Here is a 16,499-nt window from a genome sequence, read left to right as displayed (position 1 = left end):
GGATGCTTCGTATCTCTGGGCCCCTTTCCCTAAATGCTTTGGTGGTGGTTCTTTGTTGTTCAGGTATAGATTAACAAATGAGATGTAGATTTTCTGTAGATGCAGTGCTGGCTCTGTCACCATGCCAACTCATTTAATGCTTGTGCCTTGTGATCTGTAAATTGGATCTGTAAACCTACCTGCCTTGTTGAATTCTTTATTTTGAAACACCTGAAAAAAAAGCTCTGGGTGGTTATCAAGTTTTGGTCCAGGTCTAATGTGCAGACACCTTGGTTTCTTGTGCCATTAGGAGGGATAAAGTGATTAGACTCAGTACCATCGTATTGCTATTAACTACTATTTGTTAACTAGCTAGCATATACCATTCCCTGCACTAATGCTTAGCATATGGTATTGCAAATCTTCACACAGATATGCCACATCTGGAAGTTAATTTTTCTGCCTTAAAGTTGAAGAAATCAAAGCACAAGGAAGTTAAGTAACTTGCTCAGCTAATAAGTTGTGGAAGCAAATCTGTCTGTCTTCCAAACTGAGGCTCTCTCCATGACACTGGGCTGCTCTGCTTGATTAGAACTCTGCCTTACTATCAATACCCAAGCCTCCTTTACTAAATTTTTAGCTGGAGGCACAAGGAAATTGAAAATGGGCCTCTTAACAGTTCCACCTCATTTCCTTTCTTTTCACCCTCTGGTGAAGCAGTTAATTGGGCAGCAAAGTGACCAAAAGGCTGGTGGGAAAAAGAAATTGCAGCAATAGCAAAGGGCTTAAATCATCCGCAAACTGGGCAGTCAGCCTCCAACTAGTCGAGAATTGGCTGGACCCCTAAGTTAAATTTCCTTCCTTGTACCAGCAAAAAGTTATCTCTGAGCTGGGGACTAGGGTGGCATGGCCACTCCTTCTACTCTCTGGGGCAGGTCTGGCAGATCCCAGAGCTCTCACTGTGACAAAGAGCTAATAACCGTCTGCTGCCCGGTGGATTCAATGTTAGGCTCAGGGAGAATTTTGAAATTGTCCGATGAAAGGTTGTATTATTCTTCCATCTAGACATTCGTCCGACTCCATAACCAGAAGACTGGCCAGGAAGTGGTGTTTGTTGCCGAGCCAGACAACAAGAACGTGTACAAGTTTGAACTGGATACCTCTGAAAGAAAGATTGAATTTGACTCTGCCTCTGGCACCTACACTCTCTACTTAATCATTGGAGATGCCACTTTGAAGAACCCAATCCTCTGGAATGTGGTATGTGCCTGAATGTACCCCGACCCAGGTGAGAGTGGCTGTGCCCCAGGCACTGGTGGCTCCTTTTTAGGGGCATGGGGCTCTTCACCTTTGCCTTGCCTGTGCCTCCTATAAATAAGCTTGGGAGGTGAGGCACTGTGTGCAGTCTCCATAAATAGTCCTGGGGTCATGCTTGGGGCTTGACAACATGGTACATGCTAAATAAATATTAAGTGAGTGAAGGAAGTATAAACTTACCCTTGTGAGTGCTAGTATCTGTGAATTTCTATAAACGTTATACAGGAAGGCCGTTTTCATATTATAGCAAGGCACTATCAGGGTTACATAGATGTGAAAGTTAAGGCCCTGGCCTTTGAGATATGGCATAGCTCATGGGAGGGATGAGATCTGAATTCTGATAACAATTCAGGATGATGTAGAAAAGTGAATTGTACAATGTGCAAAATGCTAATTAACTAATAACCAACATGTGTGTAGCATGTTGTCGTTTACATAGTGCCTCCCTTCATGGCTCACTTTGGATTGGTGTGATGAGAGTAAACGTCTTGCAAGACAGGGCATTTGAGCAGGGGGTTGAAGAATGGCAAGGGTTTATCAGATCTGGGGCTGTGGGGTGATCGTTGGGGAAGGGTCTGCAGAAAAGCTCAAGGTGCTTTCAGTGCAATGGGAGCGGTTGTGTTTTGCCAGAGCACCTGAATCTTGTCAAAAGCAGGAGGTGATGAGCTTGGAAAGGTAGCAGAGGCCAAATTGCAGGCTTTGAATGGTGGTTGACTCACTTTGCAAGACAAAGGGGCAGCTGCGTTTTCTTGTGTGGTATTCAAGACTTCTTTTCTTCTCCTGGACTTCAGGCTGTTTTTGTACAAGAGCGCATACTCATTTTTCTCTCTTTTTCAAATGTGACTAAATCACACTTCCCAGGGACACCAAGCAGTTTCTGATTGCAACTGTAACAGCCTGTGTACCAGCTGGGATTTTTTTATTAAGCAGCTCTATGGGGCTACTATACCAGCAGAAAATTAGAAGTCTTGCTCTAAAAAGCATTTTCAACAAATACTTTTGTTCTTAAAGTTTTTACTGCCTCAATTTGTCAGCTAATGGATCAGAAGTGATTGGGACTGCCTGGAGCTTTTTTCAGTTATGGTCTTAGACGTGAGTCAGAGAATATTATCTATTGAGTTTCACCCACTTCTCTGCCCCTGTGCTTTTAAAGACTGTCATTTTTCTAGGCTGATGTGGTCATCAAGTTCCCTGAGGAAGAAGCTCCCTCGACTGTCTTGTCCCAGAACCTTTTCACTCCAAAGCAGGAAATTCAGGTATATCCCAAAGGGCCTATCCACTAAACATGGGGAAGAAGAGAGGGCAGCAAAGCCCTGGACTGTGGCTCTGCTCCCTTTAACTTGTATTGTGATATTTTATAGTTTGATCCTCACACCCTGTGGATTAGGCAGGGTAAATGGCAGCCCCATCCTTGAACTGAGAAAACAGGTTTAAAGAGTCCGGTGACTAACCCCCAGAAAGCAGAGAGTTGAAGATGAAATCAGAACCTGAGTCTGGTTTTCCTGACATCCAGCAGGTTCAACCCTCAGACCACAGCTTGTTAGCTATGAGCACAGATGATTCTAGCGTTTATCCTCCCTGCTCCTGCGTAAATCAGGGCTAATGGGGCGACAGGTGGGAAAATTCACCTGGGAGAACAGGGCTCTACTTCCTTAGGCAAGTCCTTGGATAAGCAAGCCTGGTCCTGTCCTGCACGCAGGAGTCTTGTGAGAATCAAAGTTGGTAACAGATGAGTAAAGAAAGGCTTTCAAATGTTTCTAAAGCCCTTTACAAAATAAACACAATAATTGTTAAACGCTTTGGGTACTGGTTAAGGAAACTGAGGTGGATCCACTCAGTGGACTATTTTGCAGTCTTGAGAAATGATCGTACTTGGAAACTTGCATACGAATTAATGTTGAAGTGTCAAAAACAGACTACCTGCTGTCATTCCACTTTAATAAAAAAAAACAAGTGCCCAAAGGGTAGAGTAGTAGGATTGTTTTTGAAACTCCTCTTCATATTGATACAGCATTATTTAAGAATGTAAAATGCAGCTAACTGGTAGGTGTAATTGTGATGATGAAGGGTGCTGGCTGAAGTAGGTGGCAGCGGCTGCTATAGTGTTAGAAATCCTTTAATGGCAGCGGCAGCAAAGAAGAGCAGAGGTGAAAATTTAGGAACAGGAGGCTCAAGTGGGGCTGTCTCATCATGGAGCTGGTTTGGCTGGGCATTGGCAAGCAGAAAAGCCAGGCACAAGTTGATACGTTGGAGGAAAAATCTTTTTTAAAAAGTTCTATTTGCATAATGAGTTACAGCTTACAAAGCATAATCAAATGCACTATTTCATTTGGTCTTTAGAGTATCTTTACAAGCCTAGCAGGGTGGTCATGGCCCTCCCCACCCTCAATTTTCCAGCTGGAAACTGAGGTGAAGAGTGGGAAAATGACTTCCCTTCTGGTCACATGGCCATACGTTTCAGTTTGGGCCTAAACGGAGGTCTCCAGAGTCCCACACCATTGCTGCTTCTGCTAGGTCACACTATCTAGGTGAGCTTCGTAAAGAGAATTCATGTAGAATTGCTCAGGAAAAAAAAAACAAGAAATATCAGAATGCTTGTCCAGCCTTCTGGTTTAACTCTGGAAATCAAAGTTGGGCCAGGCATGGTGGCTCACGCCAATCCCACTTTGCAGGGTCAAGGAGGGAGGATCATTTGAGGTCAGGAGTTCGAGATCTAGCGAGACTCTGTCTCTACAAAGAATTTAAAAATTAAGCTGGGTGTGTGTGGTGGCGCATACCTGTAGTCCCAACTACTCAGGGGGCTAAGGCAGGAGGATCTTTTGAGCCCAGGTGTATGAGGTTACAGCAAGCTATGATGGTGCTACTGCACTTCAGCCTGGGTGACACAGTGAGGTCCTGTCTCTTTAAAAAAAAAAGAGAGCGGGAAGTTCATTTAGGGCTTCCTTAGAGCCATGGCTCAGGGAGAGAGGGATGAATTATGGTTGGAAAGATCTGTAGTAAGGCTCTGTTACCTTTTAAAAAGGGATGGTGTTTCCACCATTAGCCAATTAAGTGGGGCAGCAGCATATGCCAGGGCCACCCTAGGAACCCAGAAACATTGCGAGTCCGGCGTCCTGCCTCAGTCCTGTCACTCAAGCCATCCATGTACCTGGGCACCCTCTTTGGCACTAGCCAAATGCCACTTGATGGATTGCATTCTCTGGCCTCTAAATGGCAGTGAGTGAGGGGAATAAAGGGTTGGCCAAGCAGTGAGCTGGGGTTGATGTAGTCTCTGTGGAAGGGAGACCTCTGGGATCAAAAGCCAGCATTGAGAAGAGGCAAAAGGCCCTGCAGCCACTTGTTGCCAAGAGGTTTTAGCCTCTGGGCGGCATATCCTCTTCATGACTGACATTGATGCTTTGGTCCCCGGTATACATGGCTGCCCCAGCTGGGAAGGGCACATTCTTAGGTCTTCTCGGTGTGTCTTTCGGCAGCACCTGTTCCGCGAGCCTGAGAAGAGGCCCCCCACCGTGGTGTCCAATACATTCACTGCCCTGATCCTCTCGCCGTTGCTTCTGCTCTTCGCTCTGGTGAGTGACCGTAATTAGCGTGGGCAACATGCGTCTGGTGCCAGACCCGGCAGATGCATTCCTTCCAAAGGAGGCTGTGTTGTCTGGCCTCAGCAAAGCTCCAGAGGGGTCCAGCAGCTGTGACCTGAATTGATGCTCAAGACATTTTAGAATGACCAAAAGTTCCTACTGTGGAGGAGTGACCAAATAAACTGCCCCATTAACAAGGCATGAGAAAACACCTAACAGCCACTAAGAATGACAAAAGTGGATGGACTGTGATGCTGTAGGAGGGTTCAGATGAGATCTAGTGTGAACAGAGCGAGATCCGATGCTGGTGGCTATAAAAGACAGCACAAAGGCTATGGATTTCAGCACTGCTTGGGGCAGAAAACCAGAAACAACCTAAAGTCCATACGATGGAATAATATGCAGCTTTTCAAAGAATGGATAGATTTATATGCTGATAGGACAGGATTGCCAAGATGTGTTACTGAGTGAAAAAGGCAAGGGGTAGGGTAGTGTGTTTAGTATGATCCTCTGTAAAGTTTTAAAAGGTGGCCGGGTGTGGTGGCTCATGCCTGCAATTCCAGCACTTTGGGAGGCCGAGGTGGGAGGATTGCTTGAGCTCAGGTGTTTGAGATCAGCCTGGGCAACATAGCAAGACCCCAACTCTACTAAAATTAGAAAATTAGAAAAAAAAATAATGGTGACGTATGCCTGTAGTCCCGGCTACTTGAGGGGCTGAGGTGGGAAGATCACATGAGCCCGGGAAGTCAAGGCTGCAGTGAGCCCTGCATTCTAACCTGGGTGACAGAGTGAGACCCTGTCTAAAAAAAAAATAAGTTTTAAAATAAGTTTTAAAAGGTGATATGTGTTAGTGTTGGTCATCTGTGAGGAGAGGACATTCTGGAGAATGTAGAGGAAGTAACTTTTACCTTTTCTCCTTTTCAGTACCATTTGAATTTTTTTTTTAGCCAATTGTGTTTTTCTCTTTTTTCAAATTATAAACAAACATGAATGCATATCCTCAAAGCTCAGAATTTTGAGAAAACACTCAGTAGATCTTGCTTTTGGAAAGTTGCCTGTGTTCCTAATTGTTGCTTTTAATAAAAGAATTACTGTTTAAATCTAGATAAATCTAGAAGCCTTGTTACAGGTTTTCAGAAACCAGACCTAGGGCATGGGCACCTGTTCTTACATTTGAGTGATGAGAATTTCAAAAGACATGGAACCCACGGCAAGAGCATGAATGCCACCAGCTGCTGGTGGATTTATCTTACCAATTCTTAGAGAACTTAGTGGGGGTGTCAGTTACCTTATAAATGCAGTTTCTGACCTTTCAGCTTCATGGTATCACCTGTTTTAAAATAGTAGGGTTTGCCATCATTAAAAATGATGTTCAGGTTTGAGTTACACGAGCCTATTTGAGAGCAGGTGCTGAATGCCTTTCTAAAGAAAAAAGAGAACAAGTTTTCCCGAGGGCTTATAATAGGGTGGTTGTCACTTGGAAGAATTCCCTGTCCTTCTAGGATGCATGAACTTTGAAGCCTTGGGGCTGTTGATGGGATTAGCATTGGCATGGCTTGTGTTGCCTCCCTTTTAAGTTCTAATGCCTTTTTAATTTATTTCTCCCCATCATTCAGTGGATCCGGATTGGTGCCAATGTCTCCAACTTCACTTTCGCTCCTAGCACGATTGTATTTCACCTGGGACATGCTGGTAAGTGCCCCAGGCTGCTAATTCCATTTAACCTCCTCTGACATTTAGCCTGCCCACGCAAAAGCCCTGTTAAGTAGACCCACAACCTATTAACTATAATGACTTAATAGCATAACATTTCCCTCTTCCTCCTGGCCTTTTAGGACAGCTAATACGATGATAAACCTGTTTGGTCCATCACTTAGAACAGCTGTCATTATATTGGGCTTCATTGTACTGTGCCACTGTTGGCAGACCATTTACCCTCAGTTAATAACCCTGTTTATTTCCAGAGATTACTCACTGATCGTGTCTTTACATTGAGCAATCTTCCTGGATGAAGAGCATTAATGCAGTTTCCAAAGGTTATCTTTCCCCACCCTATCGATCTTCACATTTGCTAGCGGCTCTGTCTATGTAGTAATAGAAAACAGTCCTTTCCACAGTCAGACATGCTATCCTGCATCGTTCTCTGGAGACCTTAGGACTTCAACAGCCTAAACATAACGAGACAATAAATTCGCAAATCACTTAAGCATTTCTGAGGCTTTTGACACTATCGGATCGGGATGCCTTGCATTTCACTGTGACTTTAATATTTTTTGTTCTTTTTTTGTTTGTTTGTTTGTTTGTTTTTGAGACAGGGTCTTACTCTGTCACCCAGGCTGGAGTGCAGTGGTGCACTCATGGCTCACTGCAGCCTTGACCTCCCGGACTCAGGTGATCCTCCCACCTCAGCCTCCAGAGTAGCTGGGACTCCAGGCTTGTGTCACCACATTTGGCTAATATTTGTATTTTTTTGTAGAGACGGGGTCTTGCTGTGTTCAGAGCTGGTCTTGAACTCCCAGGCTCAAGCAGTCTTCCTGCCTTTGGCCTCCCAGAGTGCTGGGATTATAGGTGTGAGCCATCACGCCTGGCCTGACCTTAATATTTTTAAAATTCTTTGCCTCTTTCAGGAGTCACTATCTGTGCGCCCATAGTAAACAGATTCTGTAGGGGTGCATAGATAAGTCCCTTGAAATTCTAGGCAAATATCTGTATTTTTCTGGGGAAAGAGAGAGTTGTGACTTTGATCAGATTATTATGGTGCAGTGGTCCGTGACCTCAAAAGTGGTCAAGAGCCCCGCTGTAGTTCATCCGTCATCTGTCTGGGCAAAACTGACAGGATGACCTTTCTCTCTGGCTCAGTTCCTGGATATGAATGATAGCCCTCTGGGGTCAGACCGAGAAGAAAACCTGAATATAAATCTGTTGAGAGCTGTGGCTTTTCCTGCCAGTGTGCTTTTTGTGCACATTTTCTCATTTGATTCTCATCATAGCCCTGATGAGGGTGACTGGAGCAGGAATTACGATCCCTTTTGACAAGGTGGGAGAATCGGGGCTCAGAGAAGTTAAGTGGCTGGTAAGGGCGGGGCCTGGATCAGACCCCAGGGCTCTCCATTCCCAGCTCTGAGCCCTTTTCACTCAGCCTTCTTCCTGAGTCCTCCTTGCTGCCTTCCTGGTCACAGTGACAAATTATCCTTACAGTTTTTTTTTTTCCCCCATAAAAAGGAAATTATTCATTTATTTATATCCTGTTTATTTTTTATTTTTATTTTTCATTTTTTTGAGATGGAGTCTTCCTCTGTCTCGCCCAGGCTGGAGTGCAACGGTGCGATCTTGGCTCATTGCAGCCTCCACCTCCGCCTCCTGGGTTCAGGCGATTCTCCGACCTCAGCCTCCCAAGTAGCTGGGATTATAGGCCTGCTCCACCACACCCGGCTAATTTTGTATTTTTAGTAGAGACAGGGTTTCACCATGTTGGCCAGGGTGGTCTCGAATTCCTGACCTCAGGTGATCCTCCCGCCTTGGCCTCCCAAAGTGCTGGGATTACAGGTGTGAGCTCCCGCACCCGGCCTATTTATATCCTGTGTATTTTTGTTAAGAATTTGAAAAATGAATCCTAAATATAACATGACAGGAGTTTTAAAAGCAGAGAAATAGGTGTAAGCAGAAACATGGCACAGGTCGCTGAAGTCCAATTGTTACCCCTGTGTTTTGTGTGTGTGTGTGTGTGTGTGTGTGTGTGTGTGTGTGTGTGTGTTTTGAGACGAGGTATCACTGTCACCCAGGCTGACAGTGGTGTGATCAAGCCCACTGCATCCTTGACCTCCCAGGCTCAAGCGATCTTCCTACCTCAGCCTCCTAAGTAGCTAGGACTACAGACATGGACCATTACGCCTGACTAATTTTTTGAATTTTAATAGACACGAGGTCTCACTGTGTTGCCCAGGGTGGTCTTGAACTCCTGAGCAGTCCTCCTGCCTCAGCCTCCCGAAATGTTGGGATTACAGGTGTGAGCCACTGTGCCTGGCCACACACTTGGCCACAGCTGAGAGGCAAATATATTGAGTTAGCTACTTTTTGGCATCAGAGCGAAGGAATGAAACAAGCTGGTATAGGACTACAGACCTTTTCATGATCCAGCAGTTGCTGCCTCTAACTTTCCTCAACCCCAGGGTATCATTATGTTTCATTTAATTGGATGTCATGACACCTCTTCTTGCAGCTATGCTGGGGCTCATGTATGTCTACTGGACTCAGCTCAACATGTTCCAGACCTTGAAGTACCTGGCCATCTTGGGCAGTGTGACGTTTCTGGCTGGCAATCGGATGCTGGCCCAGCAGGCAGTCAAGAGGTAAGGCCGGACATGGGCCAGGGATCTAGAGTAGGGTTAGAAATACTCAGCTCTGCTGGCCTAGCTCTTTGAAGGGTAGGTGGCAAAATGATTTGTGTTCTTAGGGGCAAGTCTGACACCTTAACCTAGCCAAATACAGAAGCCATAAGCACTTTGAAGTCAGAAAAGGGCCTTAGTGGTCAGCTTTGAATGTATTACAACCATAGTAATTTATGCCCCAGTAGAATGAGAGAGGAAAATTATTGCTTTATGAAGATGAAAATGCATTCATAGATGTGGCAGAAGATTAATTTGTTAGCTGTGTAAAAATTCTCTGCTGCTACAGAGAATCCTGCTCTGCCCTCCCCACCCTCAACATGTCCCCGAGAGTTGCTCCTCTGTAACCGTCACAGCTCCAGGAGCTTGTCCCAGAAGCACGAGGTCTGTGTTATTTCCCACGGAAGCTGTGGCAGGTTTTGCAGAGGCTCCCAGCGAGGAGTAACTCCTCAGTAGCCTACTCCACCTCCCTGGGACCCACACAACCTTAGAGTCACACGGATGGTCAGACTGACCTTGACATGAGGGCAGCTTGCTGGCAGCTTGACTTTCCAAACAGAATTGGAGGCAAATTTAAATGTCACAAAGGTGTTTCTCATTGATTTGACTTTATTAGAACCTGAGTGATTTCAGCCACGCAAAGGCCAGTAAGAAAAGATCAGAATTGCTTTCACCTGGAAATCGTTTTCAGATGTGCTGCTTTCTTCTATCCAGGACGTTTGCTGGAAGAATGTAACTCAATAGTGTACCCTCAACGTGGCTGCCAGTTAGGGTGCTGGGATCAGAGAGAGGCTTTTTCAGGGAGACCATCAGTGGGTGGGAGAAGATGTCTCATCTCCGCCCGAGTCTCCATTGTGAGCTTTCTGAGCATTTCACCGTGGAGACTCAGCACAGACGTGTTCCTTGGCTTTCTTCTAGGAATCCAGGGCCTACCAGAGCTTCCCTTAGCACCAGCAGTGGCAGCTGGTTCATTTTGCCACCCTCCAGTAGCCTTATCCTGGTGGCTCTGCATTGTACCTGAGAAAGAACCGGGACTCAGTTGCTTTTGCAAAGCAGAACGCTGTTCCCTTGCAGCACCTGCCTGGGCCCCCAGGGAGCCAAAAGACTGTGCTCTGCTAAGTTCTCTCTTTTCTGGAAGTCTCTCACTCAAGAAGAATGAAATCTGCCGGACATGGTGGCTTATGCCTGTAATCCCAGCACTTTGGGAGGTTAAGGCGGGAGGATCGCTTGAGCTCAGGAGTTCCAGACCAGCCTGGGCAACATAGTGAGACCTCTTCTCTAAAAAAAATTAATAAAAATAAAAAATAAGAACAAAATCAAGATGAGAATTGAGTAGAAACCGTTTGGTTTACATTCTGCTTAGCAGGAGTTCCTAATCTGGAATCCTAAAGTTGTATGCATTTTCTGGGGAGAGAGACTGGTTTTTATCAGAATCCCAGAAGGATCAGTAACTCCTCCCTATCCCCTACTCATGTATTCCATTCAAAAGCTTAAAGCCCACTCTTCTGTGGCCCTCTTTGTGAGTCCTAGAATGAACTCTACCCTGGAAAAATCAGTGACCCTAATGGAAGCTCTGGTTGGGTGTTTGTCATTTCTTTCCTCAGCTGATTTCTCCCCTCACTGTCCTTTCTTGATTCTCAAACCCTCTTTCCTTTGGCAGGATCGCTGCAGAGCAGAGCAGTAGATTGGCAAAATATAGGACACTACGGTAAAGATGAAGGGCGGACTCATCCCAGAAGCAGGGTCCCTTCCCCGTCTTGCCCGCCTCATGCATGTCAGTTATCTCTCTAGTTTTCAGCCCACTTGCTCCTCCCACCGCTCCCTAAGCCACAGCTGAATTCTGAGGCTGCTTTTCAACTTGCTAGATGAGGTTGTGACTAGACCAGGGCCAAAGCTTCCTGAGTTAGCCCAGCTGGTGGGATAACTTTGCAGTGAGCAGCTTTGACCTGGCTTTGACTGTATAAGACTTCATTCTCCCTTATATCCCATGGGGTGTTTACTTATTTATAGACAAGCCTCTCTCTCTGTTTCCAGGACAGCTGAGATGAGGATAAGACAAATCCAAAATTCATTAAATGACGGTCCCATGGCAAATCCTGGCACACCTTGTCACTGTTTCTAGACTTTTCTGTAACACCAGTCTTTAGTTGGGCTAAACACTGTGGTTTGGGGAGACTGTAAATTATGAAGGACTGATGGCCACAGATCAAAGCCAGCATCAGAATCCAGGTTCCTAGCACTCAGGGTATGTTAAAAGGGCCGCTCCCCATGTGACTAAAATGTGAAGTGAGATCCCACTCATTCTCCTTCTGTGTTATCAGTCCTAGGATGGGAGGGAAGGAGAGGGAGTGTCTGATGCTTCACTGATCTGCTCCGCTAGACCAGGGGCTGGCAAAATTTTCTGTAAAGAGCCAGATAGTATTTTAGGCTTAACTGGCCGTATGGTCTCTTGGCACCAACTACTCAACTCTGTCACTGTCATGTGAAAGCCATAGACTGTATAAACAAATGGGTGTGGCTGTGTTCCAACAAAACTTTATTCACCAAGACAGGTGGTGGGCTGGATTTGGCCTGAGTGGCACAGTTTGCTGACCCCTGCCCTAGACCAACAAAGGGAGGGAGGTATTTGAATTTTCAAGTCATGTTCTCTTTCATCCTGTGCCTTGGAAATGGCTTTCCCTGCCAAAGCCACAAAACCATCTAATTTCTAATCCTCTGAAAATAGGAGAGATCAACAAAAGCATAGGATTTGGAGCCTTTCCACGGATGTGTGAGCATAAGCTGGGTCACCTAGTCCTCAACACAGGAGGGAACTGCATTTTTTTGTTTGTTTATTTGTTTTTTCCAGGTTTAATGGAGTTGTAATTTATCTGCAGAAAAATGTACCCTTTTTAGTGTACAATTCTGTGAATCCTGAAAAACCTATGTAGGCATGTAACCACCACCTCAGTCAAGATATAGATATTGCCACGCTCCAAAGAGTTCCCCGGTGCCCCTTTTAGAGTCAGACCCTTCTCCCACCCCCATTCCCTGGCTATGCCCATTTGGTTTTATCCTAAATTATAGTCATTCTGTCTGAGATTTGCTTTCATAAATTGTCCTTTCTGCTAAATGTTGAGTTCTTTAATTATTTAAATAACTCAATTTTTTTTCTTGATTAAAAAGAACTTTTTTTTTTTTTTATAGAGATGGGGTCTCATTATGTTGCCCAAGCTGGTCTCAAGCTTCTGGGCCCAAGCAATCCTCCTGCTTTGGCCCCTAAAAGTGCTGGGATTATAGGCATGAGCCACCTTACTCAGCCTCTTGATTTTTAAAGTCCGTTCCCACCCTGCTATCCCCAAATCATTGCTTGAGGAAGAGGAAAGTCACTTGATCATTTGGACATTTGGCACTTCCTAGCATTTGAAAGGAAACCACCTGGTAGCAAAGTGTTCTTGATCTGAGGGCAGACATTGATTTGAGCAGACATAATGTGGGATGTAAGTTCTAGCCGCAGTCGAGGGTTGGGGGCCACTACCCTTCAGCTGTTCTTATTTCATACTCATGCTATCCTTTCTGCATGAACATTTCTGAATGCACACATTTTAGTGTACCTGGGAACCTCTGAATACTGGCAAGGAATTAGGGGTACACACCCCAGCCCTCAAGATTAATTCCATGCCTGTGCATGTCTTTTGGAACTGCTTTATTAATGGGTTTGGAGCCTGCCATTCTGCAAGACTGGATCATTATCACCTTAGTCCTCACCCCTGGGAAGAGCTTCCACTGACGGATGGTGTGTGTGTGTCGGCAACCCTGCCTCTGCTTGTTGGAGCCTGCTGGGATCAGTTACTCACTGCAGTCACCTCCTCAGCTGCACAGTCTGTCTAGATTGTCATTTTCATTCATTATGCTTCCCCATCCCTCCTTAGAGTCTAGGGAAAGGCAGCAGAGGGGAAGAAAAGGTACAGGAGATAGGTTTTTATCCCCTTTAACACTTTCTGTGAGCTGAGTCCCATTTTTGAGAATCTTTCTGTGTTAGGTTAGATGCTGAGTGTGACTTGGCAAGAACACGGCCACACAGCAGGAATGTGCAGGTTTCTGTAATGAATGGTCAGGATGTCATCTTCTAAGCTACAGAAGGGCCAAGTGTTGGTTGGCAGAGCTGGAGTCTGGGAGATTGATGATGAGCATTATTTAAACTTTCCTTTTTGTTCATCTACTTGAAATTTACACTGTGTTTTTGGCCTTGCACTGTGAGGGGTGTGCCTGGAATTACCTCATCTCCTTATGTTGTCACATACCACTTTCTTAGTTATTATTGAGTTTGTTTTGTTGTTTGTATTTAAGTTGTCATCAGCTTATGAACTAGCTGTCTCACATTCTTTTGTAAAATGAGATGGGGCATACATAAATAGACTTGGTAGATAAATGATTATTCCCTTATAAATGGGATCTTAGAGTGGGAGAGTACCTTGGTCTCTCTGTTGTCACCAGTTAGGAACTGTAACCGTGAACTGAAACCTTCAGTAATTCTGTGTTTGTCTCCATTTTGTTTCAGAACAGCACATTAGTTCCAAAAGAAGGATGGAAATTCTGAAAACTGAATGTCAAGAAAAGGAGTCAAGAACAATTCACAGTATGAAAAGAAAAATGGAAAAAAAAAACTTTATTTAAAAAAGAAAAAAGTCCAGATTGTAGTTATACTTTTGCTTGTTGTTTTTCAGTTTCCCCAACACACAGCAGATACCTGGTGAGCTCAGATAGTCTCTTTCTCTGGCATTGTGCAAGATGCTGTGAATTTTCCTAACTTACCCAGATGTTGCATTTGAAAAGTTGAAATGTGTAATTGTTTTGGAATAAAGAGGGTAATAATAGGAACAAAGGCCTGATTGAGAGCTTATTCTCATACTTTTGGGTGGTGGGGTCCTTGGGTATATGACACGAGGACTTAGTTGGAAATGCTGTTGACGCCAGCATATTTCTCCAGGCCTACACATTGGCCCTTCTTGCCCCTTGCTCCTAACAGAACTGAGAACAGCCTGGAAAGGCCAGCTTCCTTTCTTCTCCAGCAGTGAGCACCAGTCTGCATAGGAGCCCTGTTGGTATCTGAAGGCCCCATTTGGACCTCTAGGGGTCCAAGGGGATAGGTTTTTATCCCCTTTAACATTTTCTGTGAGCTGAGTCCCATTTTTGAGAATCTTTCTGTGTTACGTTAGATACTGAGTGTGACTTGGCAAGAACACAGCTACACAACAGGAATGTGCAGGTGGACTGCAGCTAGGACCTCTGCTCAAGGCTCTTGTCTTGGGGCCAGGCATGGTGGCTCTTGTCTGTAATCCCAGCACTTTGGAAGGCCGAGGCAGGCGGATCACTTGAGGTCAGGAGTTTTGAGACCAGCCTGGCCAACATGGTGAAACCCTGTCTCTACTAAAGAACCAAAATTAGCCAGGCATGGTGGTGCGTGCCTGTAATCCCAGCTACTTGGAAGGCTGAGGCAGGAGAACAGCTTGAACTTGGGAGGCAGAGGTTGCAGTGAGCCATTGCACTCCAGCCTGGGCCACAGAGCCAGACTCCATCTCAGACAAAAAAGACTGTTGCATGGGGATTTGTTGCAACATGAATTTTCAAGGGACACAAATTCAAACCATAGCACTGACCACTTGAGTGACTTTAGGCTAGAAGGCCACATCTCAAGAATGCCCCCTCTGAAGTTGTGCCCATTACATGAGGTTATATAATAGCACAGAGAGAAGTAATACTGCATAGCATGGTTGACTGCGTAGACTTTGGTGCCAGGCAAACCTAGTGTTGCCACTTACTAGGGTGAGGGACCTTGGGCAAGTAGTTTAACCTCCGTAAACCTCCTTTTGTGTTTCTGTAAAAGAGAGATGATAACTACCTACCTCATAGGATTAAAGGAGTTGAATGCTGACACAACTTAGCACTTGGCATCTTTCCTGATTGAATTACAGTTATGTGCCTTGGCCCATTGCCTCTAGTTCTAGAATGGCAAAAACCCTAATTACTTTTGCACCAACTTAATATTAATTGAAACATAATACGTTTAGTTAACTTTTGAAATATGGTAATCCTCATAGTATTTATTGAATTGGGGGTCTGGAAGTTGTTTTATTTTAATCAGATTGCTTCCCAACCTAGCTGGACCTTACCACAGTGAAGAAGTTGGGATTTTGATTGGGAAAAAGGGAAAGAAGATTCTAGAACTCTATGCCGGTTCTGAATGGGATCCTGTAGGTGAGAGGATGATGTGGGCAGTTATAGGGATGCCTCTAAGATGGGAAGGAGGCTTCTCCTTCCCAGAGGTTGCAAACTTGTGATCTGTAGTGTTTTTTTAAAAAATTGAGTAAGTTGCCAACATTTGAAGACAGATTTTATATAAAAATCTTGGTTTTGGATTCTGGATTCTCCTGAAAGAGAAAATTAGAGCTGTCCACGGCGGGCCTGATTCCTGAACGGCGGCAGTCAGCTGACACTGAATAGCAGCTCCTCCCTTTGGATGGAGCCTGCAAGCTCCAGCTTGTCAGCCCCTCCCTGCATGGGTGTCCACATACGGGACACTTGTGCCAGTCCACCTGGCAACTGTGCTTCTCTGATACCTGCTGGCTCCCATAGGCATATACCTTTGGGACCCTCTGCTTTTTAGTTTCTTATCCAACTCGGAGGAGAAGGGGTGATGGTGGCTTCCTGTTGCTGTTGGGAGGCTCCTAGTGTTCCTACTTAGGTGTGCTGGGACCTCAGCCGCTCAGACTGGAGAGGAAAGAGAGTGCCAGCAGCATGTGGGATGAGAGCAGGGGCACTTCCCACCTATCACCAGACCTGTGCAGGCCCAGAAGACAGACTAGGTACAGGGCTGGTGGACAGTGGTGTGGAGCAGGGGTAGTAGGGCCTGAGGGTGGAAGTATAAAGGGTGCCGGGTGTCCTGGTCACTGGGAACAGGACAGCCAGTGGCTGGAGGGAAGGAAGTCAGGAAACAGCTTTTTGGAGAAAAAAACTTAGCTTTTTTTACTGGCACAGCTAAGTAAGGGGTTCCCGGGCTGGTTTGGGGCTGGCCTGCAGACTCAAGACGGGAGCTGGAGAACAGAGCCCAGTAAACGTTGCCATGTGCCAGGCTGTTTTCTGTGTCCAGAGCTACCACAGCGAGCAAGACAGATCCAGTCCCTGCCCTTGGTCCAGGTACAGCCCACAGGCAGGCCGGCTGAGGGAGAAAGGGAGCAGTGATCACACGTGTGAGAAGGGC

General features: G+C 45.5%; 1 protein-coding gene across 2 annotated transcripts in view; it reads left to right on the top strand.

The window, feature by feature from the left end:
- Nucleotides 1-14,123, top strand: part of RPN2 (ribophorin II) — a 64,548-nt gene extending 50,425 nt beyond the window's left edge. The window contains exons 12-18 of one of the 2 annotated variants that reach the window (XM_032143063.2): nucleotides 1,045-1,239; nucleotides 2,466-2,552; nucleotides 4,770-4,865; nucleotides 6,491-6,566; nucleotides 9,094-9,223; nucleotides 10,920-10,967; nucleotides 13,800-14,123. In XM_032143063.2, coding sequence (XP_031998954.1) covers nucleotides 1,045-1,239; nucleotides 2,466-2,552; nucleotides 4,770-4,865; nucleotides 6,491-6,566; nucleotides 9,094-9,223; nucleotides 10,920-10,967; nucleotides 13,800-13,812 — 645 coding nt within the window. In that variant the 3' untranslated portion in view covers nucleotides 13,813-14,123. The remainder of the gene's footprint in view (nucleotides 1-1,044; nucleotides 1,240-2,465; nucleotides 2,553-4,769; nucleotides 4,866-6,490; nucleotides 6,567-9,093; nucleotides 9,224-10,919; nucleotides 10,968-13,799) is intronic. The other variant, XM_032143064.2, reaches the window with a different exon arrangement.
- The last annotated feature ends 2,376 nt before the right edge of the window (nucleotides 14,124-16,499 follow it).

Source organism: Hylobates moloch, unplaced genomic scaffold (genome assembly GCF_009828535.3).
Source record: "Hylobates moloch isolate HMO894 unplaced genomic scaffold, HMol_V3 SCAFFOLD_21, whole genome shotgun sequence".
NCBI classification, from domain to species: Eukaryota; Metazoa; Chordata; class Mammalia; order Primates; family Hylobatidae; genus Hylobates; species Hylobates moloch.
Note: the sequence above shows the minus strand (reverse complement) of the source record. Positions and strands in the feature narration are given on the sequence as shown.